This window comes from Colias eurytheme, chromosome 18 (assembly GCF_061535395.1).
Source record: "Colias eurytheme isolate Ceu_HAF_F1 chromosome 18, ilColEury1 Martin Lab GWU primary, whole genome shotgun sequence".
Classification (NCBI taxonomy): Eukaryota; Metazoa; Arthropoda; class Insecta; order Lepidoptera; family Pieridae; genus Colias; species Colias eurytheme.
Genome location: NC_142997.1, coordinates 4,208,121 through 4,236,049, shown reverse-complemented (window position 1 = coordinate 4,236,049; position 27,929 = coordinate 4,208,121). Strand labels below are relative to the sequence as shown.

The following is a 27,929-nucleotide window of genomic DNA, read 5'->3' as shown; positions in this document are numbered from 1 at the left end:
GTGACTGACATGATACTACAATATAGGGATGAAATTATTATGAACCTTTTCGCTGATAATCATAAAGTTCAGTTTTGTTTAACAGCTCTTTGCAATAGCAATAGAGGTACATGAAATGGCATACCATAAGAGTGAGAGAGATCGCTACATCACTGTTTCTGAGTTCATGTAAAAAATATTACGTAACGACTACGGAGTACGGAGTACCGACTATACTATTGACTAACCTCTCCTCCTATGAAGAGACATAGCAGCGCCATCTTGCGTCTTATGTGGGTTCCAAGAACATCTTACACCACTGAAAGCTCATCTTCTCCACAAAATAGCGACATCTAGGGAAGAATTTGCTATATAGTTAGATTACTCATTTTTAATTTTGATATAAAATTGTTAATCCTTATTCCTCCTTATCCTCTTAGGATTGTGTATTTGTAAATCTTCATTATTGTAGATAATAATTTATTATATTTTAATCATGGAATTTAATTTATTCATTCAAGCCTTAGGTGATCATTGATTGTAGAGTGGCGAGGGTAGTTTTAATTTTAATACTGTAGTAGTAGGTAAACAATATTTTTTTATGTGGAATGTTAAGAATTAAATTAAAACAATATTTAAGACAATTTTGTTTATTTATTAAAAATTAGTCATAATACATATAACTTAAATACCTACTCGAGGAATATATAATTATGTAAATCGAAGCTCCTTTTGAAAAATACAGATTTTATTATTCTAGCATATCTATACAACTGATAAAGATATATTTTAATATGTATATTTGAAATACGTATAAGTCCATACACTGAAAATAATGATCATTTCGACCTTACAATTAACTATTTTACGAAATATAAAAATAAAAATGATTTCTACATAATATTATCATTAACATACGACTGTCAAGACTCAAGATGATAAAATAGCAAGTTTACTAAATACTTGGTATTTATTACAGGGTTTTTTTATATTTATAAAAGGGTTTTTCATGGACAAAGCCATGTTAGCTAACACAACTACTATCCACCTGAGATAATAAAATTGGAAATTGATGAAGTAGTTAGCAAGTTGTGATACCTACTCATTTTTAGTTTTTAACGTGCGTTTTGAATAGCTTCTATGCGCTGCCCGCTATGTATAACTGTTTATAAACAAAATAGCTATTGTCTATTGTTATACTCCATAATCTATTTATTATTTATCATCTTAAAACCAATGACTATAAAGAAATCCTTTAAAAATAATATTTTATTCCGATTTTCATAAATAACCCAAAAAATAACAGTCTATATGGGGTGTCGTTATATTTCACAGGATTTTAAATATTATTAAAATCACCCATTGCACTCCAACTTCTTTAAATTATTTGCAATAATCTTAACATTCGTTAAGTAAACATAGTAAACATTACATTCGTTTGAATAATACTGGTCATCACTTAATTTTCATATTATTACTAAACCACGCAGTCTTTAAAAGTTCTGTCAACAGAACACGTATGGTCTTACACATATAGGACATCGATCTGATGCAGCCAGACATTTTCTCAGACAGTCGGCGTGGAAGAAATGAGCGCAAGGAGTCACTCGAGCTGACTTCATAGCCCCGAGACAAACAGCACACACATCTTCCAATGTCGACAATTCTTCTAATGTCGCTCGTCGAAACCTGGCTAGAGAGTCACAGGCCTCGTTCAGTTTAACCAATACTTCCCCGAGTCTATGTCTTCCGTGCACGTAAACACAGATGTATGCAACGAGCAGAGCGAGCCTCCAACGCTCGTGCCACGCAAGAGCTGGCACTAAGGGTATCGCTATTGCAGTCGTGATACCTCTAGCCCAAACTCCGCAATACATTGCCTCCATTCCTTCTAGTCTTTCTAATTTCATAGCAGACAGCGCCAACGGCCATAACTCCAGGAACGTTCTTTCAGTTAATAAATAATAAGTTCCTGTAATGAGAGTGTAAAGCAGATTTGGCCTGTAATGTTCCAATCCTTGTTCCAAGCCTAGTGTAAGGAGAATAAACGTCATGGTCACGATAAACGTGACCGCTTTGGTCCATTCGAGTACTATTTTGGTAGCAGACATTGCAAGGTGCTTTACTTGGGAGTGACGAGTAACATTGACATAGGGAGACCAGTCTTCTTTTGTGCATATTTCTTTAATATAGTTCACTGAATATGTGATGACATTGTAGAACATGAGCGAGTAGAGGCAGGTGAGCCTGCCACTTGATACGAGGAGGCGGTCACATGCAGTGAAGATCAGCAACTGTAAAATTTTATAATTTATTGTATCATTTCTTACAAGAATCTTCTAGGAAATGTTAATTAAATATGTTTAAAAGAAAATTATTTATGCAATGTAATAATTATAGTTAAGCATTTTGAAATTGGAAATAAATTTACTTAAAAAAAATCAATTTTCAATTCGAATGCACTATCGCACCTGGCTAATCATTGTGGAGAGATTATTCAGTTGCAGAAACAGTCGTTCTGCGCGGTCAATAGGGGAGTATGCAGTTTTCAGGACATATAGAACTCTTGCTACTGGAGCTTGTAGCCTTAGCGCTATCTCTGAAAAATATATTACTGTTTATTATTTGATTCCTTCACTGAATGATTTATCACAGGTTACTTAAAAATTAAAATAGGATTATCGAACTTTGGTCAACTTTAGAGTTAAGTTTTGACGGAATATGTATATGTTTTGAGAATTAATTTATGGTACAATACAAATTTCTAGATAAGCCCTAGATCTAAGCCCTAGATAATATTTATAAGAAATATAGTTTTTCTGGTTTATCTTTAATCAGTTTTATTTTTCGTTCGTTAAATGTCACTTTCTATTGTCCACCAGAATATCAACTTTCCGAGTGAACTGATTTGCATAAATTATTTCTAATTTATAAAAAAGACTTAGCGATAATAATATTGGACGCGTAATACAAAAGGTAACCAAGACCAATAAATTACCTACCTATTTTTATCTAAATAGTAAATTGTTGAAGTGAAACTTCTTTATCGGGGTTGGAAAAAAATTTAGTGTAACATTTTTTCGTTACGCGTGACTTTTTTCCGTTACGCGCCATCTTGTTCTTACCCCTACCACGCGTGATTGGATATAGTAATAAGTTGCATACCTATAGTAAATATTTTTTTTTTAAAATAAGGTTATAAAGAAGTTTTACTTCTTACGTGTGTACACTAACTAGTACACGCATACATTTTTTTAAATAACAGAATAACATCGACTAGATAAATGATTGTTTCCCTTTCGAATAAACTGCATCATTTTCACTGACCTGACATCCCTTAGGAAAATGGGAATATAAAAAGGCAACTCTTTCCAAAGGAAATCAGTTCAGAGCTGGACTCCTTAGAAAGAAATAACTCAGCCAACTCCATAGATTCTCTGGTAAGTTTAAGAATCATGTTTTTTATTTGATATAATAATTTCTTAATTATCCATTATCCAATAATCCGATATCTAACTACTATTGTCTGGCCCACTATATCTAGTCTATTTTTAAGTTCACACTACCATGTAGGTATTTACAATGTCTTTACAAAAACCTTAACAAAAACTTATTCGGTCTACAGAAAATCCATAAAGAACTAAACTTGAACTACACAAAGTAAATAATTTCTTAAATTTAGAATGAGAGAGATATTATAATTAAATCCATGACTTATGATCGTATGTAAATAAGAATAGTATTTATTCATCAGGCAATTCCTTTGAAAACCATAAGTAAAAATAAATGAATAATATCTAATTTTAGACTATTAATTCACGGCGTATATCTTCTCAAACATTTCACAATAAAAAGAAAAGCTAAGCCATGTATAATCTGTTTGTATACGTTTCAAAAATATAAGTAAAAGTCCGACTGACGCACTTACGCTGGCTGCCGGCCAGTTTCCGTCGCTCCATTCAGCTTCATCGACAATGACCTGACTCCCTCGCAAATACATCTATACGTGTAAACAAATATTGTACGTTACAAATGCTTCTATACATATAAATCATCGTACAACTTTCTTTATAGATCTAGATCTTTTAAATAATGCAAAAACCGTTACAAATTAAAAATATTGTACGGTTTGATTGTTCGTGCATTTAACGAATGTCTGCCTTATACTAGGTGTTCTCTGTATATATCACCCTATGTACTGAAATCGAATACGCAGAAAATGGTGACGCTCTATAGAAGAATTCAATAATATCATCATCACAATCATAAACAGACTACGCATTTAATAAATATTTTAAAAATGATTCATACCAGTACTTGCACTCTGTGTCGATAGGTTTCCCGCACAGGTTTCCCGTAGGTATACCAAATTTTTCATCCTTGAGTTGATTTAATACATGTTTTGGCACATATTTCGAATGCTAAAGAGATTTAAAACGTCTTGCCAGTTCGATTTCAGACAATTTTATATTGCCGGCCGTGACCTTATTATTCACTCTAATTGTTATTTCTAAATGAAATCTCAAGGAATTATTTGACTAACGCTTCCAGCGGGATAAAATTATAATACCTACACCTTCTTAAACAAGAATTTAATATTTCTCTGATAATGCCATTTTCAAGTTCCGTTAAATTTACAAATAGTTTCATGATCGCGTTTTAGATTACGGAGGCGGTACGCCCGCGCCGTACGCCTAGGTCAGGTTGGCACACCCCCATGTTTACAGTTTGTTTTTTGTTTGTTTCTCTATTTTCGTATTTTACGTATTACCGTCCATTCAATAATATTGACTGATAGAAGACACAACACTGACAAATTTTCCTGCTTCCTCCATTTAATAGCGGTCAGAAAGCTGTTTGTTTTGAGATTTTGCTATCTCCTAAAATATACCTAGTGGTAGTTTTCTGTAATAATCCTCACCCCGATCGATACTTACTTCGCGCAAGTTTGACAACGGCTGGGTACCATCTAGCTGGGTATCGGTAGTTGGCAGAGATGAGGACTGGAACCACAAAGCATGTGTAAGCGGCCATCAGCCAGGCTCCCCCTAGCGCCACCAGGAGACCCCGTGGTGCCCAGTATGGGAGAAGAAGAACTAGCGATATAAGCCACACTGAAACAATATATAAGCAAGCATTTTGAGAAAGTAAAACACAAAGACCTATCATATATAAGACAACGCAAAAGATTATGTACACACATGTCATAAATAAAATGAAAGTTATTAAAAAAAGTCAATTTAATACATACCGATATTAGCTATTTTATCCTCGGATTTCATTTGAATTTTCGAGAAAGAATCACTTCGGATTCGACCGCGTACACGTGAAATCATACCCATTTTAGAATTTAAAGTGAATAAACAGTAACAGACAGTCTTTTAATTAACCTTAAGATTTCAATCAATATTTTTTTCGAAACGAAAAACACTTTTAAACGTTTGATTGTTTTTGAATACGGCTGGTTTGAGCAAACTTTGTCACATGAATGCGCGCTACTTGGGCGGCAGGTCGGGCGGGCGGCGTTGGCGCTCAGACTGACCCATGATCACATGCACAGTGCCAATTTATTTCAATTATTTTTCATACACTCTAAATATCGATATAAACTTTAGTATACAAAATGTATAAACTTAATGCGTCCAACATTTGTTGCGCTACAGTATTGAAACGAATACATTGGACGTTTTATATAAAAATTAATGCATGCGTTGCCCACGTCATTGCCTCCTGAAGAAAATTTTATTTTTGATGCAGATTTGTTTACGTGTGTAATGAACCCTGGAGGTTCAATGATATCGGAAAATTTATGTACATATGCAAAATTAAGTTTATAGTCTCAATAATTAGGTACATCGGTATAATTTTACCATAGGTACTTTGTATAGCAAACTAATTTATCGTGTTACGCATATTTCAGGACTCTGAAAATGCATCATTTACTTTACATTCTGCTAGCAGCCAGCACATCATGCATGGCACATTACAGAGGTTACGAGTCCCGTAACCTCATCGAGAGAGAGGAACCCCACCCCGTAGATGGGTAATAGATGATTATAGACAAGTTATCGATGTCTGTGGGCTCAAGCTTCGGTTTTTAATTTGCAATTGATTTATAATTTTATTTATTTCTTGTTCAAAATGCAAACAAGGCAAATACTTTTGTTTTTATTTATGTTCCTCTTAGCTTTTTTTAACAGGCTATTACAGCGCGGCAATCTGCAGCATCTGATTGAGTGTGAGTATAGAAATATCGTAATTAAGATTCGTCCAGTTTAATAAAACATTCCATTTTAATAACTAAGTATTTATTATTAATGATTTATGGAATTCGAAATCATTTCAAATATGTAACTAAATATTATGAAGTGGCAAGTAGGTAAGTGTTCGACTAGTAACCTACACCTTACAGCAATACAAAATATTGCTCATCAAAACGTTCTCATGCATGATACGAATTTTACAGGTGCTTCTATGGAGTTTATGCAATAAAGACAGTGATCTATAAACTCAAGCAATTCAAGTAGAGATGATAAAAGTTAAAATAGCTATTCATATGCTTTCAGAACTTTAGTCGAATGTCCGGTTTGCGAAAGCAGTCTGTCGTGGTTGCCAAATCATGAAGAATGTAACATTGTAAAAGGAGAAAAACGATACAAGAAGTGCGAAAGAGGAACTTATATCAATGAAGTATGCGGAGGCCGTCGGGATTGCTACCGAGTGAGACGTCATTTTCATTTCCCCGTATTAATTTATTATTTTTTTTTTAACGTAGATAGTTAACTACAAAATATGTTTTAATAGAATAAGATATCAAACAATTTTTCTGTAAAAAGAGAGTAAATTATTCCCAGTTCTTAAACGCTTTAAAAAAATTATATTTCATACTATGTTTACAACAGGGCCCTGGTGAACACTGCACGGAAAAAATGGACTACGACGTCTACGGGCAGAAGTGCGCCCACGGCTACTACTGCGACAACAATTTCAACGTTTGCACTGGACTGGGCTTCGCCATCGACAGCCACGTGCGTTGGATCCTGAACCACCCCTACCGTTACCCCCTGCGATCGCAAAACGAAGAAGATGCTCTGAACTCGAAACCTCTTATGTTACTCGCCTAAAATACCCCTGAAATTACATGTAACTTTTTCGATTAGGCTCATTCGTTATGAAAAGACAAAAATTGTACTATGAATAAATGGCATAGAATGTCTATCCCACTTTTTTATTTCATATCCAAAATTTAATAGTGATGTGCACGCAATAATTTTTTAAGTGTGTCCATCACTACATGACTGTACATTTAAAGATTTGCAAAAATTTCCTATCCACGAATCGAACTAGCTAAAATATTAAAAAAGGTTTTTATACCAAAAAAAGACGAGACGAGTATGCCTAGTTTCATGTAGGTATTCTTACTTTTACAAAACTACAGCGTTTTATTTCTGCAAGTAACTCCTTCGGCTTCTTTAGTACTTAAACACTCTAGCTTAAAAAGGATTCACAAATACACCGGAAAAAAGTAAGCGCGGAAAGTTAATTTTTTTAATTATTAATATGTATCTCAAAAAATTGCTCCATCAGAATCAGTAATTGCTCCACTTCTATAATTATTATTAGTTTAAGAACACTGACCAATATAATATACAAAAAAAACTATAAGTACCTATATGCATTGACAAATAATTTTAAATAATTAGTTAATGTTTACTTTAACACCGCAGAATACGAAAAAAATAATTGAAACTTTAGAAACCTTTTAGAAACGCTCCCTCCAACTTCGAAGTTTCCCGCACTTTCTCCGTCTTAACTTTTTTACAGTCCAAGACCGCAATTTTGAAATTCGATTTTTTTTTTGTTTCCAGAAAATTAGATCTCATTAGTAAAATTTTATTTGAAGTAAGTAATGTTATGAAGAGGAAACATTAATTGTATTTATATTTATATATGTTTTTAATGTGTTCCAAACAATAATATTGTATTTCTATATGCATGGACGTGTCATATTAAAAAAAAAATTGCCAGCTCAAAGTCCAATTTTTCCTGATCCTAAAAAACAAAGCTAAAGCTAGGTAAGCTTTAGATAAGCCTAGTTACCTTCTAGTTACACAGAGCAAGTACTTAGTTACCAGAAAGGTAGGTAAAAGAAAATAAAAGCCACCAAAATTGCTTAATTCGCTTAATTCGACATGTTTGTAAAAAAATGTTTTTAGCTTTTTTAAATGGCCTTATTTAATATATAAGTATATGTTATGTTTAATTACGACGTTAAAATTCTAATGATGCAAATCGTTAGCAGTTTTTTGGATCTCCCGCAAAGTAGCAATAGCAAAATGCAAAACCGCTTGTCTGGCTCACCCCGCGAGAAAGGACAGGAAGTCTAGAATTGGCTAAAACCTGACACGCCATTGTTTTGGTGGCTCACCAAACTTGGCCCCCGCATTTTTTTTTTTAGTTTTAAATTTTTAAAGCCATATCGTTAGTTCATGGTTTGTTTTTAATCGTTTGCTATAAATAATTGTTTATTCGTTAATTGTCTATTAACAATAAATAAAATAAAATAACGTGTGGCACTCGGGGACTGCCGCGGTAAAGCTATTGCAAAGCATGCCTTCAAGCCACACCTCCGCCCGTCGGAGTGGGGAGCGTGAGGCTTTTTCGTTACGGAATTTCTAGATTCGGTTCCCGCGCTCAAGGCCTGCGATAGAAGCTATGCAATAACTTAAAAATATACTGTTTGGTTGCCCCCCCCATACAAATTATTAATGTTTTGTCCATTATTAGTTTATAAACATTTATTATCGTTTGTTCTTCAATAATTAACGTTTTTTTCGAACATTTAGTTGCCGTTTTATTACTTATTTATATTTATACTATAAGATTAATTCTGTGATTTTAACTAATGTAAAATACGCATCTGAAGTAATATTCTATTGATGAATATGTTATGTTTATATAAAGACGTAGTTTACATTAATTATATAGCGTTTTATTTTTAAGAACAAACCATGAACTAACGACATGGCATAATAAAAATTTAAAACAAAAAAAAAATTGCGGGGACCAAGTTTGGTGAGCCTGTTTTTGCCGTTTGCGTTTAATAATATTTCTTTATTTAATAATATTCATTATGTTTTCACTTGTGAGTTGTGACTGTGGTTGTGACAGTTGACAATAATTGACATATTTTATCAATGCTATCAATGCGCTATCAATGACTCCTGCAATCAGTGTTGCCAACTTAGTGCTTTCGGCATTCGATCTAAAATGCTTTTTTTCCTAGTGCTTAAAATTCAATTTTAGTGCCTAGTGTGTAATCTAGTGCTTTTTAAGAAGGTTAAAACAACGAAATCGAATGGGTCTGTGCTTGCTTAATTCGTTGTTTGTGGTTGTTATATATTCGGACGGGTCTAAAAGCAACAAATAAATCTTGCTTCAACTACGAAAATCCAAGAGAAGTTATACAAATCGTATCAAATTCAAGTCGTTACAAGTCGATTTCAATGAAGAAAGTGATTATAAGATTATTTTTTTCTTAATAAAAAGGGTTTTTCTTATTAAAGGATTTTTTAACGTTTAGCGTCCTTTTTGACTGAAAATCCACAAACTTTTTTGCTGTTGGCCTTTTCGAAAATTGAGTTGGCAACACTGCCTGCAATGATTTATGATCTCCTTTGTTTTTTGCGTGGGACGGTGGGTTTTGCTGTTTTGCTGTTTGTCGGGGGTTTCCGGTACTTTTTAGACTTTATTGATCATTAATATCCCGTTTATTGATCAATGCAATGTTAAAAATCATTGTAAAAGTTTAGATGTATTAATTAAAAAAAAAGATTTCAGACCGTGATGGTGGTTTATTATGATAAACACATAAATATTTGTAAACAATCGGTGTATTTCATTTTGTATTTTGTAAAATTGTGCATACTTGAATAATGGAGGTAGCATCTTTACATGAGTAAGTAACTTCTTTTTTAATATAAACAATAACAAGCTCTTTGTTTCTTAATCAGAAACGATATAACTTTCAACTGAAAAGAAATTTAATTAATTATATTAGAGCGATCAATCCCAAACTTATCAAACTGACAAGATGATATTTTACAGGAACTCGCACTGCCGTGTGTGTGGTGTGGTTGATGAGTACTATGACGAGTTTTCTGGTATTAACCACGAAGATACTCCAAAACATTTGTGTAATGTTATATTGCAAAACTATATAGTCAACAAGTAAGTAATGTACCTACTACCTACCTATTGATAATATATTAGACAGACATTTTAACATGAAGTGCATTTTTGCATTTGAGTCATGTTGATGAATTTGATAAACAGTTCTTACATGGTACTATCAATATTCAATAAAGCTAACAGCAAAGAATAATCTAATAGCCTTGAGCATTAAAAGTTTTAGTATATGTACAACTAGCTGTGCCCCGCGGTGTCACCCACATTACTCCGCTCTTGTTGGTCTTAGCTTGATTATATATAGCCTATATCCTTCCTTGATAAATAGGCTATCTAACACCGAAACAATTTTTCAAATCAAACTAGTAGTTCCTAAGATTAGCATGTTCAAATAAACAAACAAACTCTTCGGCTTTACTTGTTAAACTTAAAGATGGTTTTGCTCATGATTTTTGGTAAAACTACTTGCACTCCTAATATTCTGTTAAGCCAACCTTTCTAAAGAGCAATAGACATTCTGAATTTGCAGCACTATTGTTTAATTTTTGCTATAAATGTATTTCATTAACAATTCTATTTTTTTTCAGATCATACTTCAGTAAGAATAAACACGGTGTGTCCATATTTGGCCATGCAGAGAGTTTACCGTTGAATGACGCTCCGGTTATGAAAATTGAAAACTGCGACAGTCATAAAATGAGATTATATGTATGTATTCATATAATAATGTAAGCTTTTTTTTAACTTTTCATTTTTTAAGATTTTTATGCAATTTATGAATATTTTTATGATATTTGTTTTCTAATAAGTATTGTCATGAATAACAAGGAACATAAATTAATCCGTCAGTCCTCGGATCACAGACACAATAGAAAATCTATTGTGTCTCGGCCCGATCGGGCCGCTCGGTGGTCAATGGGTTAAAAAAAGAAAAACAAATAGATGCTTAATGTCCAGTTGTACGAACATCAATATATAAATAATTACATTTTTATTGTTTGTTCTTTTTCATCCTAACATGAATTTGGTTTTGATAAGGTCTATTAGTAATTTAGTAGTTTATTTATGTATACTATGTAAATATTTTATTTGAATCGTCAACACTCAAAATTATTGTTCTGATTACTGATTGTTCCTACATTTTCAGGTGAAACCAACTCAAACTGTGAACTTTACTTTTGATATCATCAATGAAATGAAAAGCGAAGATTTACTTATTATTGGCGTTCAACTGGCCCATCCTCAGCCACAGTTTCAAACTGTTCAAAATCCATTCATCTTTGGTCAAGAACCCAAACTTATTGCCAAGAGTATGTTAATTAAAAACTATTTATAAAGCATTGATATTTCAAATAAAAACAAAATTATCATTAATAATTATTAATCTGGTTTTAGAATCGGAAATAAAGGGCTCAATCGTCATTCAATTCCAAGCCATGGATATTGGTCACTATGAAATGCCAATCATGTTCACACTGTTTCGTCGGTGTGATGAAAAGAATTTAATTTTCGTCCGGGAAATGGTAAGTAAATTTAAATATTGGATCTTTGCTTGAGAAATAATGCACAGCGAATGTAGTTTGCAATTTGCATGATGCGAAATCAATATCCTATACTGCATATTAAAAATTAAAGTTATTTCAAAATGCAGGTGGTCTCTAATAAACTTATTATCAACATATTTGAAAACGAAATAAAAAAGGAAATAGTTGAGGATAATCCAAATGTTAATGGAGAATGTTACTGGAAATACAAAAACATTTTTTTCAGTTTAAAAAAAATGGTTTCCGCTAAAAAATGGTGATGGTGCTTCTTTTGCTATAAAATAAGTTTTTGAATAAATATTATAATTTATTGTTTTATAATTTACAGGTTGTGTCAGTACAAGAAAGTCAAGATGCAACCACAAACATAAAATATCCATACACAAACAAGTATTGGGAGAAATCTTTGGTTTGCGTTAGTTCAACAACTCAACCGTACGTATGCTTTACTATTTGTTCATACGAATATGTGTTGTTAGATGTAAATAATTACTTTTACATAAAAATACAAAAAACAATACTCTCAATTTTAACAGGCAACAATGGAACTTTAAAATCCCCAAGTTGTTGAAGATAGTCTTGCCTTTGGGTCTCGAAGAAAGCGCATTAGAAGAGTTACATGAGCGACCTGAGATGATGAAACAGCTGCGAATAGTACTTCAGAAAACCAGGTGAAGCACTTAGAGTAATGGCAACATCTTCTATGGTTAAATGTTACGAGTTAATATGTATTCTCGTCTAAATAGACATCCCTTTACAAAGTTCCTCCTATTAAAAAAATAACTTACAGTTCCATCCCTTTTACAATTTTATAATCAAGAATGAAAATTATTTTATTAGGCAAATTTTGGACGAGGGATACACTAAGAAGAACTACATAGCATTTTTTCATCACCTACTCTGGTGGGAGGAAATTGTCGCCAGGATTAATTTGAAGGTAAGAGGAATATTATTTTAAATATCTGTTTAATTAAATTTTGAAGTGAAACTTCCTTAGGCGCTTTGAGAGTAGAATTTAAAGGTCGCGTCATGGCAATACCGTCACGTCATGGAGTAAGGCAATGATTTTGGTATCTTTAAATCTTGCCAAAGAAGTTTCACTTCTGACACGTGTGCTCGGCACTAACGCTCTTTTTTTACTTTTGTAAATTCTTGATTATATTATTAACAGAAATACAACATGTTCGAAGTTAAGATAGACCAAAGAAATGAATACTACTTATTGGAAGTTCCCGGTTTGGCAGAGAAGCGACCATCGTTGTTACGAGGTAATTTAGAGAATTTTTCTTTAAATTAATTATTTATTTATACATATGTAATTTCTTTTATTTGGTTTGACTATAGTTGTTACTAATAGTGGGGTAGGCTCCACAAATAATGGTAGATTCGGAATTATTGCAGGTCAACAAGTACATATATTTATAAAAAAAGTAGGCAAAGTATGTGTTTTCAGTTGGGTATTATTGAAGTGAAACTTCTTTATTATTATCAAACCTCATTTTTCCAAATCTACTTTGGCTACTTTTAAATAATTTTTAAAGGGGACTAGGACTCAGTAGCGTGGGTTAAAGTCCTTTATAATTGCTTATCTGCAATTTAAATAATTGCTTATCTGAAATATTTTTTGTGGATATAATTAGTTAACGATAATGAGACTAATGGCAGTAAACAATAAAACCTATTAAGTGAAGTTAAAAAATAAATAAATATGTAAATATTTATCAATACAGTAACAAATTATCATTAGCTATCAGGTTTTTCATCAGAAAATGTAATCTTTTTTTGCATTTAATATCTGATAAAGACAATCTCGATCTAGTTAATTAAGTATGTACAATCCTTAAAATAAAGTAAATTTTTATATTGTGTGGAATGTCTGATTTGAATTATAATTGTAGACCATAAACTATACAAATATGTATATGTCTATTCAAATTAATTATAAATAAATTCAAAATATATTTTTTCATACACTATCGTCATTAATTTATTCCTATAACTAAAATTGCAATCTAGAATGAATTTTTAATCGACGTACATTTTTAATTTTCGCCTGGTTCGCTCAACAAGTGAATGTATAAAATAAATGGATGAAAAGTAGCCAAAAGTACCAAATTCCATAGAGCACATACTTACAAACTCGCGTTTATAATATTTACTAGCTTACCGCCCGCGGCTTCGCCCGCTTTGTCTAAAACCTAATAAATTATATACTAAAACCTTCCTCTTGAATCACTCTATCTATTAAAAAAAACCGCATCAGAATCCGTTGCGTAGTTTTAAAGATTTAAGCATACAAAGGGACATAGGGAAATAGGGACAGAGAAAGCGACTTTGTTTTATACTATGTAGTGATGATGAAGTGATGTATTAGTAGGATAGGTAAGTTAATTAGAGTCCATTTTCAGGAGACCGCGTTTACATACGGCCACGTCACGCAGCTTCATACGTGTTCGAAAGTACCATCAAGGAGATTGAGGATAGCACAGTTTTATTGACTGGCTTGGATGAACGGTAAATATATGACTTTTAAAATTGATAAAAAAAAACTTGTTGGCAGGTTTATCATTTGTGTATTTATTCAGTTTTATGGAATGTTTACATGACTACTGTATTAGGACAAAAGCAATTTTTGCTCTATTGTAAGTACATACATAGGTATATACAATTATAGTAATACAAATTTTGCTACTAATGTCATTAGTTTCCCGAATGAATCTTCTATTCGATTCCATATTTGTGGTACCTCTCTGTAGCAAAACCAATGTTACGGTGCCTCTTTTTCTTAACCCATTGAGCCCGGCCGGCCCCTCGGTCCGATCGGGCCCAGAAACAATAGATTTTCTATTGTGTCTGTGGTTCCGGGGCCTGAGTTATTAATATTTATTTATCCATATCTTTTATTGTTATTAAATCTCCGGCCACAGGTTCAAGCAATACTACGACCCAGAGCTAACATACGACATTCGGTTCCTAATGTCTCGCATCCCCATGGAGCGGATGCACGACGCGGTGAACAAGTTGTTCGAGAGCAAGCAGGAAAGGCGCGTGTTCCCGGAGCCCGTGAGGAAGCAGATCCCCGCGAAGCCTATCAAGCAGTATGTATAACAATACCACAGAATACATAATAGTCGCTAAACGCTACAGAACGGACACTCTCCGCCTCCCGCCAAAATTAAACACTTACCTTACCCCGCACGATCACGCTATAAGATGGCCCGCATTTTTCCGTAAGGACGATACGCAACGAAGATTGACAACATTAATCAAATTGACTTAAAGTAATTTTATTATTTTGGATTTGTGATTATCGTTTTTCGTAGAAAATGGTTAGATATTGTGCTGTTTACGGATATATTTCATCAGAAAAACGCGAAGTTTTTTTTACGCTAGTTACAAATGTGCCAACCATAAAGCTTTACAGTTTACACACACATTTGCAGTCTCTACAGTGTGTCTGTCAAAACGATAATTTTGTATGGAGTGTCCGGGGTGTGACAATACTAACCCTGGAGCTAACATACGACATTCGATTCCTAATGTGTGTGCCGAGCACACATGTCAGAAGTGAAACTTCTTTGGCAAGATTCAACGATACTAAAATAGTCGCCTTACTCCATGACGTGACGGTATTGCCATGACGCGAACTTGAAATTTTATTCTCAACGCGCTTAAAGAAGTTTCATTTCAAAATAATTTGGAAAATCCAAAAGTGCACGCCTCATAATTTTTTTTTAATAAATATTTATTAATTATTATTTTTGTTTATTTAATAACAATTAAACCACATCGAATCAGACCCTGAAAAATGAAAGGGTTCTATTCCTGAGCATACTCAAGCGTAAGAGAAAAAAAAAGACTCGATTAGTAAAGTATTTCGGTCGCTATCGTGTTAACAAGAAAAAGGATCCGCACATACAGACACACGGACGTCCAAGACAGAACTTTTTTAAACTGTTTTTTAACTAGTTTAAATAACAAAAATGACATCAAAAATATCATGAACGTTAAAAATAGTGTTTTTTCTTAATATGTGTGTGTATGTATTATCTTACAAGTGCAATGTATGATACATAAAGACATTTTAAGTTTGAAAAATCAGATGTTTTGCGCGAAGTGACAGTAGTACCCACCTCAACGCTTCGCTTATGAGGCGTGCAAAATCGGCTCTGCTAGTATAAACAAAAATTTCACTTGCAGGTTCTTCAACCCGCTGATCCAAGGAAACGCGGAACAGCGCTCGGCCGTAGAACACATGGTTTCGGGCACTTCAGGCTTGGCCCCATACATCGTGTTCGGCCCGCCGGGGACTGGCAAGACTATGACGATCGTTGAGGCTATTTTACAGGTGATGTTTCGAGAATCAATTTAACAATAATTACAAATATGCAAAACATACAATTTTTTTTTGTTTTTGAGGGTAGTTTTGATTTTGTGTGTAATGTAATGTAATTTTTTGTAATGTACTGTAATTTGTAAATACTTGTTATACTCAATCTGTTGGTTATAAATAATTTACTAATGATCAATGATATTATAAGTAAAAAGGTGTTACCTACCAACACAAATTTAGATCGTCAAAAACGCAGACACGATTACATGTCAAAGTGAGGTAGCACAATTCAAATATCGTGCGCGAAAAAGAGGTAACTGAAATAAAATGTGGCTAATCAGCCACATTTTGACCTTTTTACCTACAATGTGATTGCTAAGAATGTATTTATTAAGTAAAGTAAGTAAGTAATATATTTAACCCGTGTAAATAAACATCCAATTTCACCTATTTTAACAATTTGCCAGCAACCTTTAGCGTATGTATAATTTTCATTAATAGTAACTTAACAAAAATATAACACGCAGATAGTGGCTCGTAACACCAAAAACCGCGTGTTGGTGTGCACCAACTCCAACATGGCGGCCGATCACGTCGCTTTGATGCTTCTCCAGTTTCATAAAAAACTCAACATTAATAACTTCCTGTTTCGTGCCAACTCACAGTCCCGGGAATGGTATGTTTTTTGTTTCACATCATTCATTTTGACATAATAGTTAGGTTCGCGAGGCGTAAGCTGAGTTTTGCATGTGTGAGTGACCGCCAAAAGTACAGTCAGAAACCACACACTGTTGAAAACTGTATAAAGTATAAGTCAATCAAAAATCTCTCTTAGCTGTCATCTTATCTACACTATTTAAGTACGCTCGCACAAAATCAAAGTTCAGCTTATACCTCACTGATTCTAATTTTATATTCTAATACAATCTACTTACTTAGATTTTGCTATAGATTCTTATACGTTATGTTAATAATGTATACTAGTTTTTGGACTTAAAATTTTTTCTGACTGCTATGACCCGGCCTAGCCTGCTTTGACACACCCTGTATATTATGGAAGTTTGTACGAGTATTCACAACTACCCTCTAAATAATGTAAAACACAAGGCCTTCTGTACATAGTTAAATATACTGTTTTAAGAGTTTTGAAGAGAAGATTGCCGATTTTGGCATCTTTGAATCTTGCCAAAGAAGTTTCACTTCTGACACGTGTGCTCTTTTTTAATGAATTCGTTCAACCAGGACGATGATGCCTCCAGAGCTGGCGCCGGTGTCGAACGGCACGAGCTACGACTCGTTCTACCCGGTGAGCAACGTGCACGTCGCGCAGTACCGCGTGCTCGTCACCACGCTGCTGCACGCAGCTAAATACGCTTCGTAAGTGACCGTGTATATGTGTATGTATACGTGTAGTTTTGTGTGTGCGCACACATGTCACATGAACTGGTGCATGCAGCGTTTTATGTGTGTAAACATAAATAATTTATATTTTATTTATTTTTTGTTATAAGAAAAACCTTACAGCGTCTCGTGAAATGGATGCTCACAAAAATTTTTCTTGAGAATCAGTTATTAAAATGGTACAAAAAAAATGAACTAATATAACTTTTACGGGTGCGTCAGGGGGCGCAGCCAGGCGGTGCACCGGCTGCAGGTGACGCACGTGTTCGTGGACGAGGCGGCGCAGGCTATGGAGCCGACGGTGCTGGTGCCGGTGACGGGGCTGCTGGCGCCCGCCGGCCGCCTCGTGCTCGCCGGCGACCCGCGCCAGCTGGGGCCCGTGTGCATCTCGCGCGACGCCCGGGAGCGCGGCCTGGGTGCGTACTGGGGCCATAGGGGCTGGTGCCGGGGACGGGGCTGGGGCCATAGGCACACCCCGGACACTCCATACAAAATTATCGTTTTGACAGTCACACTGTAGAGACTGCAAATGTGTGTGTTAACGCTTTATGGTTGGCACATTTTTGACTAGCGTAAAAAAAAACTCGCGTTTATCTGATGAAATACATCCGTAAACAGCACAATATCTAACCATTTTCTACGAAAAACGATAATCACAAATCCAAAATAATAAAATTACTTTAAGTCTATTTTATTAATGTTGTCAATCTTCGTTGCGTATCGTCCTTACGGAAAAATGCGGGCCATCTTATAGCGTGATCGTGCGGGGTGAGGTAAGTGTTTAATTTTGGCGGGAGGTGGAGAGTGTCCGTTCTGTAGCGTTTAGCTACTATTATGTATTCTGTGTCATAGGGGTACATAGAGCGTGTACACCCCGCTTACTGCAGGCACTACTCACATTCGGGGCGTGCGCAGCGCGTACTGCGTGCACGGCGCGAACTACGTGCGCTGGATGCGTGCATGGCGCGTACTGCGTGAACTGGATGCGCTCTTACTGTATAAACTGCAAACGTACCGCTTGTAGTGCACGCATACTGAACGCGTACTACGTGCACTGCACACTTACGGGGCTCGTCACCGAGTGGTGCTGGGCTGGTGTCATCTCGTATATGCAGTTCTCGTATGAGCCTAATTATGGCTGTTGCTCGTTATATGTATATTTTGCTGATGAACAAATTTCATGAAAGATTTCACACAACCACTTCACTTCTAAAGAACTACCTTCAATAGGTATGCAATAAAACATAAATTAACAATCAATGATAATGAATATAATATTGATAATACAATACAGGCAACAAAAATACTTTTACCCTTCTAATATATTTTCATCGTTGCATTACAGGTCAATCACTACTGGAGCGTTTAAAAGAGACGTACCCAAACATGTACTCCTCAGACCCGGACTACATCACGATGCTGGTCAACAACTTCCGATCAGATCCCGACATATTGGCCATTCCCAATGAACTTTTCTATGAAAATAATTTGAAGGTATGTTTACTTTTTACAATATGTGGATAGAACTTAATAATTTCAACATTTTTCACTAAGGGCCGATTTTTCAAAGCTTGGTTAAAACTTATCCGTCGAATAAAGTATTACACGATATAATTAAAATGTCACGTAAACTGTCAAATACGGGCAATTAGAATACGTTTTTAAAATGGTAGTTGTATACATTATTCGACGAATAAGTTTTAACCAAGGATTGAAAAATCAGCCCTTAAAAAGTCTCCCCGTTCTTCTATCGATCGTCGAGGCGCACAGATTCTAGGCATCGCCATATGGTGGACGTTCCATGTACCCGGACAAAGCGGTTCGATTCCACATTCTTCATCCGAACCGCAAGGGACTGGAACGCGCTTTCTGAATCTGTGTTCCCCGACGAGTACAATATGAGGGTCTTCAAGCGTAGAGTGAACAGGTACCTTCTAGGGAAGCGCGTTCTATCTTAGACCACATCTCAGCTTAACATCAGGCGAGATTGTGGTCAAGCGCTTCCCTATCTAGAATAAAAAAAAAGTGCCGAAAATGAGTAGTCATTGTAAATTCTAAAAGTTTTATAGCATTGAAAAAAACGAACAAATTTAAATTCACTACCATCATCAGTTTCAATATGTTTAATAAGTTATCATCTTTTAAAAATTGTATTATACCTATATTTTATTTTTCAGCCCTTAGCTCCATTAGACCCGTTAACTAAGGTCAGTATCCTGGGCCTACCGGGAGGTGACAAAGCTACCATATTCCACGCGGTGCATTCGCGTGAACAAAGGATGGGGAATGCACCCAGGTAAGATAATTTTCAAGTTATTTTAATGTACACGTCTTTTGATTGTAGATACGTATTTGAAAAAACTGGTATAGTAGACATATTCGAGGGATATGATTGGTTACGTTTGTTAAATAAACGGATTAATTCACTATAGCAACATCCTTAGTATTCCTTATTTGCTTTTATATTAAACATTAATAAACTCTTAGAAATTAAATATTTTAACGGTTTTTAAACGCGATTTCCTTGAAAAGTATGTGAAACGTCAGGATCATAATATAATGAATAAATCCGTTAAAATCTTTAATTTCTAAACGTATAATACTCGCGTAAAATCAAACGCAAGAAAATACTATTAATGAACTCAATACTCATCATCTTTTTACATGATTTTCAATTATTTTTCACATAAGTGTCGCTGAAAATCAGCTCTGCAATGAAGGCCTATGCTTTTCATTGTTAAATGCTGAGCGGCAATCCTTTTAGCATGTAGGTTGTTATTAAGTAGATTGTAAGTACAGTCAGAAGCATAAATATATTACCATTTGCAGATTAGCAAAAATATCTGTCATAAGAACGGGTTCAATAATATCTGTCTGCCCGTATACAGCAAAAATATCTGACATTAGTAGGCAGCATAATAAAGTGGCATCAAAATTATATGACGAAAATGTAGAGCAAATAATTGTGACAACCTCTCGAAGCATAAATATGTGACGTCACCTACGAGGCAATAATATCTGACACAATTTTATATTTCTGTATTGTAAAATATAATTGATTCCTCACAAAAAGCATAAATATGTGACACTAGCTTTCCGCCCACGGCTTCGCCTGCGTTTTCACAGAAATACCGCATAGTTCCCGTTCCCGTGGGAATTTTGGGATAAAACCTATCCTATGTGTTAACCCAAGTTACCCTTTACATGTCTGCTAAATTTCATTGTAATCGGTTCAGTAGTATTTGCGTGAAAGAGTAACAAACACACACATACACATCTTCACAAACTTTCGCATTTATAATACTAGATTAGTAGGATAGGAAGTAGGATTATAGTAGGACTAGTAGGATAAGATAGAATAGGATTTTAAAAAGGCCAAGCGTTTTTTTATTGAATTAGTGTTTTGTATTTTGCTGGGGTAAGAATATGAACAAAAGTCACATTATATTTTGTAAATATTTTTTATTTAAATGAAATTACGATAGTATGATAACTTGCCATAATTTTCGATACTCAATAAAATAATAGCAATATTATAGGCTAATTATAGGTAAATGAAAATGAATAACGGAGGAATCGTGTCAAACGCCGCTAACGTCAAATATAACAAAAACATTTCTAAATAATACACGAAGGTTACACTGAACCTTCAAATAAAATAGATCTACCCAAGTGGGTATTCATTTATGTATATGAATACTTTAATTTTGTCATGATATGATATCCTTCTAATATTATAAATGCGAAAGTTCGTATCATGTAGGTAAGGATGTTTGTTACTATTTCATACAAATAAAAGACAAAACAATGGAATTTGGCACACACATAGAAGGTAACTTGGATTAACGCTTATGAGAGCTTTTATCCTGGAAATCCCACAGGAACGGAAACTATGCGTGTTTTTCTTTGAAAACGCGGGCGAAGCCGCGGGTGTTAAGCTAGTAGGATATAATATCTAGACATACAATATGTAGTATACAACGACGGCACATATTAATTAATATGGTAATCATGTTTTAAAACAACGTAGTTAAAATAAAATTTATTTATTTTATATTAATTCAATATTAAATCTTCTTATATATAAAAATGAATCGCAAAATGTGTTGGTAAGCGCATAACTCGAGAACGGCTGAACCGATTTCGATAATTCTTTTTTTATTATATTCCTTGAAGTACGAGGATGGTTCTTATGTAGAGAAAACGTAAACATGTACCACGGGCGAAGCCGGGGTGGACCGCTAGTTGAAAATAAAATTGTGTCAGATATTATTGCTTCCTAGTTGATGTCACATATTTATGCTTTTTGTGTGGAATCAACGCAAAATACAGAAATATAAAATTGTGTCAGATATTATTGCCACCTAGTTGGTGTCACATATTTATGCTTTGTGTGAGGAATCGATGCAAAATACAGAAATATGAAATTGTGTCAGATATTATTGCTTCCTAGTTGATGTCACATATTTATGCTTTTTGTGTGGAATCAACGCAAAATACAGAAATATAAAATTGTGTCAGCAGTCAGATATTATTGCCACCTAGTTGGTGTCACATATTTATGCTTTGTGTGAGGAATCGATGCAAAATACAGAAATATGAAATTGTGTCAGATATTATTGCTTCCTAGTTGATGTCACATATTTATGCTTTTTGTGAGGAATCGATGCAAAATACAGAAATATGAAATTGTGTCAGATATTATTGCTTCCTAGTTGATGTCACATATTTATGCTTTTTGTGAGGAATCGATGCAAAATACAGAAATATGAAATTGTGTCAGATATTATTGCTTCCTAGTTGATGTCACAAATTTATGCTTTTTGTGAGGAATCGATGCAAAATACAGAAATATGAAATTGCGTCAGATATTATTGCCACCTAGTTGATGTCACATATTTATGCCGTGAACGGGAACTATGCGGTATTTCTGTGAAAACGCAGGCGAAGCCGCGGGCGGAAAGCTAGTGTCACATATTTATGCTTTTAGTGAGGAATCAATTATATTTTACAATACAGAAATATAAAATTGTGTCAGATATTATTGCCTCCTAGGTGACGTCACATATTTATGCTTCGAGAGGTTGTCACAATTATTTGCTCTACATTTTCGTCATATAATTTTGATGCCACCTTATTATGCTGCCTAATAATGTCAGATATTTTTGCTGTATACGGGCAGACAGATATTATTGAATTTGTTCTAGTGACAGATATTTTTGCACATCGCCCCCTAGGCATATATTATTGCTCGTGACTGTACATAAATTGTTAATTTTAATATTGCCTACCTGCTAATAAAGAGTTTATTATTTTTTTATTTCATTTGACTATAGTTACTTCAACGAAAAAGAAATTGAAATGGTGAAGAGATACACAAAAGCTCTTATGGAATCTCACAACGTGTTACCGAAAGATATTGGAATTATCGCACCATATATCCGACAGGTACATGATATTTTATGCTCACTATTATAAAAAAATCTAATCATAAATCGGCCTCTTTGTTCGTTCGTGAAATAATTTTAATAAAGATTTGGCACAAAGCTAACAATACCTCTGGATAAGATAGGCTTTCTTTGATTGCCAAAATACCCGTAAAAGAAAAAGCGAAGAACATGCATGATAAACGAAAGACAAAAGCTGCGTATGGAAATCTAATGATAATAAAAATATACGACAAAAAAACGCATCAGTTTTTTTTTGTGTACAAGCCTATTTTTTTAACTTCACCTGTTTGTATGTAAGTTACATAATGTAACTGACTTCTTTAGGCTGGATTGGGACCCATTTAAAATGCGGACAGATTAACGGATTTATTCGAATTTTTATACTATCAAGGACGGGTAACAATAAAATAATTTTTTACTTTTGTTATTAACCAGGTGTACAAAATAAAGAACTGGCTGAAGAGCGTGGACGTGTCCGGCATAGAGGTGGGCACGGTGGAGTCGTTCCAGGGCAAGGAGAAGCGCGTGATACTCGTGTCGACGGTGCGCGCCAACTGCCGCCTGCTCGAGTACGACGCGCGGTACGGGCTCGGCTTCTTGGTGGACGATAAGGTACAGATAAAATATATTTTTGGTTTTTTTTTTCTGCGGCCAGTGTAATTTTTGTTTTTTTTCTGCTGTCAGTGTAATTTTTTTTTCTGCGGCCATTATAGAATGGAAGTTTACAAGAAGCTTATATCTAATACACTGGAGATTTCAGTATGAACATTAACTTGTAACACGAAAATATGACCTTGAATGACGCCTGTATGTTTTTTTATCCCTTTCACATCTAACTTGGCAAGTGGGTGTGAAAGGGATAAAAAACATACAGGCGTCATTCAAGGTCATATTTTCTTGTTACAAGTTAATGTTCATACTGAAATCTCCAGTGTATTAGATATAAGCTTCTTGGAAGTTTATATAGGAATCAATTTTTTTAATACTTTCCAAATATGAAGTGTGAAATGGAGTGTAGCGAACGTGGTGGGCTTAGAAAGTTGGAATTATAATTAAAAACGTATAATTCTTAGTAGTTACGTAATGAAAATCTTGAACAAAAAAATAGGTTTGCGTGTGAGTTAGCGCACGTTTTATGCGTGTGTGAGAGAGATTGTTTCAGTTGGACGTTATGAAAAAGACTAATAAAGTAGAAAATTTACTGGACCAGGAGGATAATAATTGCTTCGTACTATGAACTTCGAAAATAATTAGGTTCGAAAATTATGCGTTAAGAAATAAAATAATGCCAGAATTTCTCGACTACGACTACATTGCATTAACGATTCATCAGTACTGTTCCAAAATATTTTTGTATCAAAATTATATAATTAACAATTCTTTTGTGTTATAGCGGTACAATGTGACACTGACGCGGGCGAAAGCAAAATTAATAATCATCGGGAACCCGACGTGCCTCGTCAGGGATTTCAAATGGAGGAAATATATGGACTTCTGTAAGGAGAAGCAATGCTACTTCGGCCATGAGACTCAACAGGTGGAGCGTTCAAGCGCATTGCTTGTAGAAGTTGCTAGAACACGCTTCGATCGATGCCGTCTCACACAAGCGCTCAAAAATTAATTATTATTTTTTTTTTATAAAACCATATTACATACATATTATACATTTTCATGTTTATTTTTATATATTATATATTTGATAAGCTCTGAGCTAATGTTCGACCATTTGTTGATACCCAAAGAATTTATTACCTGCTAAGTTTAAAATTATGTACTACTAAAATATATATTTTTGTTAAATATGTTTACTTACTGTATTTACCCATTGATCTATGATTTATTTTTTGAATGTGTATGTCCCTACTACTACTATGTAATCATCATCTTATAAATATATTTTCATATTATACTAATATTCTCTATACTATACTTCTATTTTTGTATGTACTTACCTCGTTTTTTATTTCTTTGTTATAAATTTTATATTATGCATTAAAAATAAACCATAGTACAATGGTGATTCAATCGATTTTCTAGCATTTACTATTTTTGTGATAAATTGAACGGATCGTATTAGCGAAGGTTAATAAAATATTATGTTTTGCATACTTTTGAATCTGTTTTTGGTATGTTATAGTACGAGATCGGAATTAAGATCGACCTTCACCCATCTGCCTTCAATATATATGCCTATGTTTACTTGCCTATCAAAAAGTGCTCATGGCTATTTTTTATTTTATTAATGGATTTTCTTTCATTACTTTTTTCTTAACCAAATCAAAAATTTATTTCAGTTGATAATTTTTAACACAGAATATAGACTAACCAAGGTAGACTTGCCTACTCATTTTTGTGTATGGTTATGAATACAGGTGTGAACAGGTAAATCAATATAGGTGACTCCATCGATCTACTAATTGAAATGGATAAAAAAGGTTAAGTTAAGTAATTTGTTACAAAATCATCATCATACATAGACATGCTTGCAAAAAATCGTACTTAAGGGCGGCCGTACATGGACCGCTTCAAGCAGTTGCGACCGACGGCTCGAAGCCGCGACCGCGCGGTGAACTATGGACATTCATTCACTGCCGTACACATGACTGCTCGAGCAGTCGCGACCGCTTCAAGCCGTCAACTGCATGACGAAATTCCACCGTGCCGTCGACCGCTCGCGAGCGGTCGTGAGGCATACACCGACTGCTCGAGCCGTTGACTGCGCTAGAGCTCTCGACAGCTCCCTCCCCCCTGAGAATCAATGACTCGACTTCGTCAGATAATCAACTGCTCGAGCGGTTAGAGCGACGGCTCGAGCAGTCAACAACCGACTGCTCGAGCAGTTGACGCCAACCGCCCGAGCAGTCCGTGTACGTCGCTCAGCCGTTAACTGCTCGAGCTGCCCGTGTACGGCCGCTCTAAAGTACGTATTACTTAAAAAAAATGCCATGAGCACTTTTTGATAGGCAAGATATCATAGGCATATTTGTTCATAAATAAATTATATTTGATAAAAAAAATATATCTCATCTGGTTGTCAGATCGGTGAAGGTCGTTACTCGTTCCCTCATCGTCTCTTAGACCATTAAGCATTAAATATTTTTAATAGATCTTTTACACTTTTACATCAATATTTTTTAATTGAAACGATTTTGAGGTGATATTTTTACATCATTATATAAATGATAATTCCATATTCTGATGATAGGTACTATTCTACTACCTTGCTACAGTTAACTTGTTTTCATATTGTTCGAATTATTTATCCTTGACTTTGGTTAACATTAGCAGGGTAGTTTCATGGTACATACTAACAAGTTTCGTATACATTTCTTACTTTTTTGTTCTTAATTTCTTTTGATATTAATGTAACAAACGCATCTTTCTAATACTTTTAAGTTTTTAAACTAATACAATCTTTAATCATCCAAAATAACAATATTTACTTTCTAGATTTTTCTAAACATATTTCAGTTTGTTTTTTTGTGAGTGAAGATTGTGTAAGTGACATTTTGAATGTTGTTATATTAATAGATTTACATGATAATTAAATGAAAGAAGAAATGTGATAAGTAAGTATTAAGTGATATAGATTTACTATAAGATACTGTGACAATTTGATTTTTTAATCCAATTAATCACTTATATAAGTACCTATTTTAATATGTAATTTAAGCATTAGTTTAATTATTGATTGGATTATAAAAATCATATTATCACAATAGGATAGATTACTGTAATTAGTTTTACGGTTAAAAACGATTGATGTCAATTCAATAAATGAATAAAAATAATAATACTGTTGTTTAATTCCTGGTTTATTGTGAGTTGAAGAATCTATCTATCCTATTATAATTATATATCTATCTAGTAGTATACTAATATTATAATATAATAGTAATAATGTAACGGTTTAAACACGCTAACCTCGGTAACTACTACCCCAATTTTAATAATTATATCACCGCTGGATGTGTATGTTCCCTATGAAAACTTTTGTTCTTACACGTATATTTATTGATATACCCAAGAAGCTTATATCTAATACACTGCAGATTTCAGTATGAACATTAACTTGTGACAGGAAAATATGACCTCGAGTGACGCCTGTATGTTTTTTATCCCTTTCACACCTAACTTGGCAAGTTGGTGTGAAAGGGATAAAAAAGCATACAGGCGTCATTCAACTCCAGTATATCAGAATTCAGATATAAGCTTCTTGGATATACCCGATATACCATTCAACGTCATATTTTCTTGTTACAAGTTAATTTTCATACTGAAATCTCCAGCGTATTAGATATAAGCTTCTTGGATATACCCTGTGGATATACCTCAAATATACTCTAGCGTCAAATCCTCAAATAATTAATATACCTGAAAAATTTAATTTTTATAAATTAGTGTATGTACATATAGTACGACATAAAAGAGATGAAATTAATTATTTTGGAACTAATTCGTTTTTCATTACCTGGCAACCCTGAATTGGCAATGTAGCTGTCAAGTTGAATAAAAATTTGTTGTTTTTTTCGTAAAGTGGAGAATTATTGAGATAAAAGTGTTATTTAGAACAAGAAATATAAATAAAAAAGGAGTCAGCATGAAAAAGGTTAAACGTAGCGGTGTCCGTGATGTCGTGTATAAAGTTTTTATTCGGTGTTTGTCCGAATTTCAAGTTGGAAATTTATTGACTGATTTGGAAAACGTTTACAAACCTACAGCAGAATATACCGGTGAGATTCCATTTATTTTTGCTCAGTACTACGTAAAATAGAATATTCCATTAGTGACGAGTGTTTAATGTATGTATGTATGGCGATTATTACGTTTTCGCAATTTAATTTGAGGTTATTTGTATGTAAACAAAAACTAGTTTTTATAGTGCGACCAGCACAATTTGAGTCAAGAAGTTATATCCAATCCAACCAGCCTCAAATAAAGTACTTAGTTTAGATTTTACTACATAGTATAGTGATAACTGTTTTCATACAGCTATCTATTAATCAATCAAACCATAAGAAAAAAAATAATATT

General features: G+C 34.1%; 3 protein-coding genes across 4 annotated transcripts; 2 read left to right on the top strand and 1 right to left on the bottom strand.

Annotated features, from left to right (window-relative positions):
* Positions 1–1,098: 1,098 nt before the first annotated feature.
* Positions 1,099–5,804, bottom strand: LOC149900559 (uncharacterized). 2 transcript variants are annotated; one of them, XM_090112601.1, is made up of 4 exons: positions 5,231–5,804; positions 4,917–4,982; positions 2,451–2,578; positions 1,099–2,273 (listed from the first exon to the last, which is right to left on the bottom strand). In XM_090112601.1, exons 1-4 carry the CDS (start codon positions 5,319–5,321, stop codon positions 1,485–1,487), a joined length of 1,074 nt encoding a protein of 357 aa, XP_089968727.1. In that variant the 5' UTR covers positions 5,322–5,804; the 3' UTR covers positions 1,099–1,484. The 2 variants fall into 2 exon arrangements, with proteins under 2 accessions (XP_089968727.1, XP_089968726.1); XM_090112600.1 differs by having other exon boundaries at positions 4,917–5,093; positions 5,231–5,803.
* LOC149900558 (uncharacterized) lies at positions 3,375–7,300 on the top strand. The gene is made up of 4 exons (XM_090112602.1): positions 3,375–3,419; positions 5,900–6,022; positions 6,546–6,699; positions 6,882–7,300. Exons 2-4 carry the CDS (start codon positions 5,910–5,912, stop codon positions 7,101–7,103), a joined length of 489 nt encoding a protein of 162 aa, XP_089968728.1. The 5' UTR covers positions 3,375–3,419; positions 5,900–5,909; the 3' UTR covers positions 7,104–7,300.
* A 2,364-nt stretch (positions 7,301–9,664) lies between these two features.
* Positions 9,665–24,538, top strand: LOC149900557 (putative RNA helicase mov-10-B.1). Its single transcript, XM_090112219.1, has 20 exons — positions 9,665–9,937; positions 10,087–10,209; positions 10,755–10,875; positions 11,315–11,477; positions 11,563–11,690; positions 12,040–12,146; positions 12,248–12,382; positions 12,552–12,648; positions 12,883–12,979; positions 14,120–14,225; positions 14,639–14,809; positions 15,912–16,059; positions 16,572–16,720; positions 17,287–17,421; positions 17,668–17,861; positions 18,791–18,939; positions 19,623–19,741; positions 22,782–22,893; positions 23,331–23,507; positions 24,289–24,538. Exons 1-20 carry the CDS (start codon positions 9,915–9,917, stop codon positions 24,514–24,516), a joined length of 2,682 nt encoding a protein of 893 aa, XP_089968345.1. The 5' UTR covers positions 9,665–9,914; the 3' UTR covers positions 24,517–24,538.
* The last annotated feature ends 3,391 nt before the right edge of the window (positions 24,539–27,929 follow it).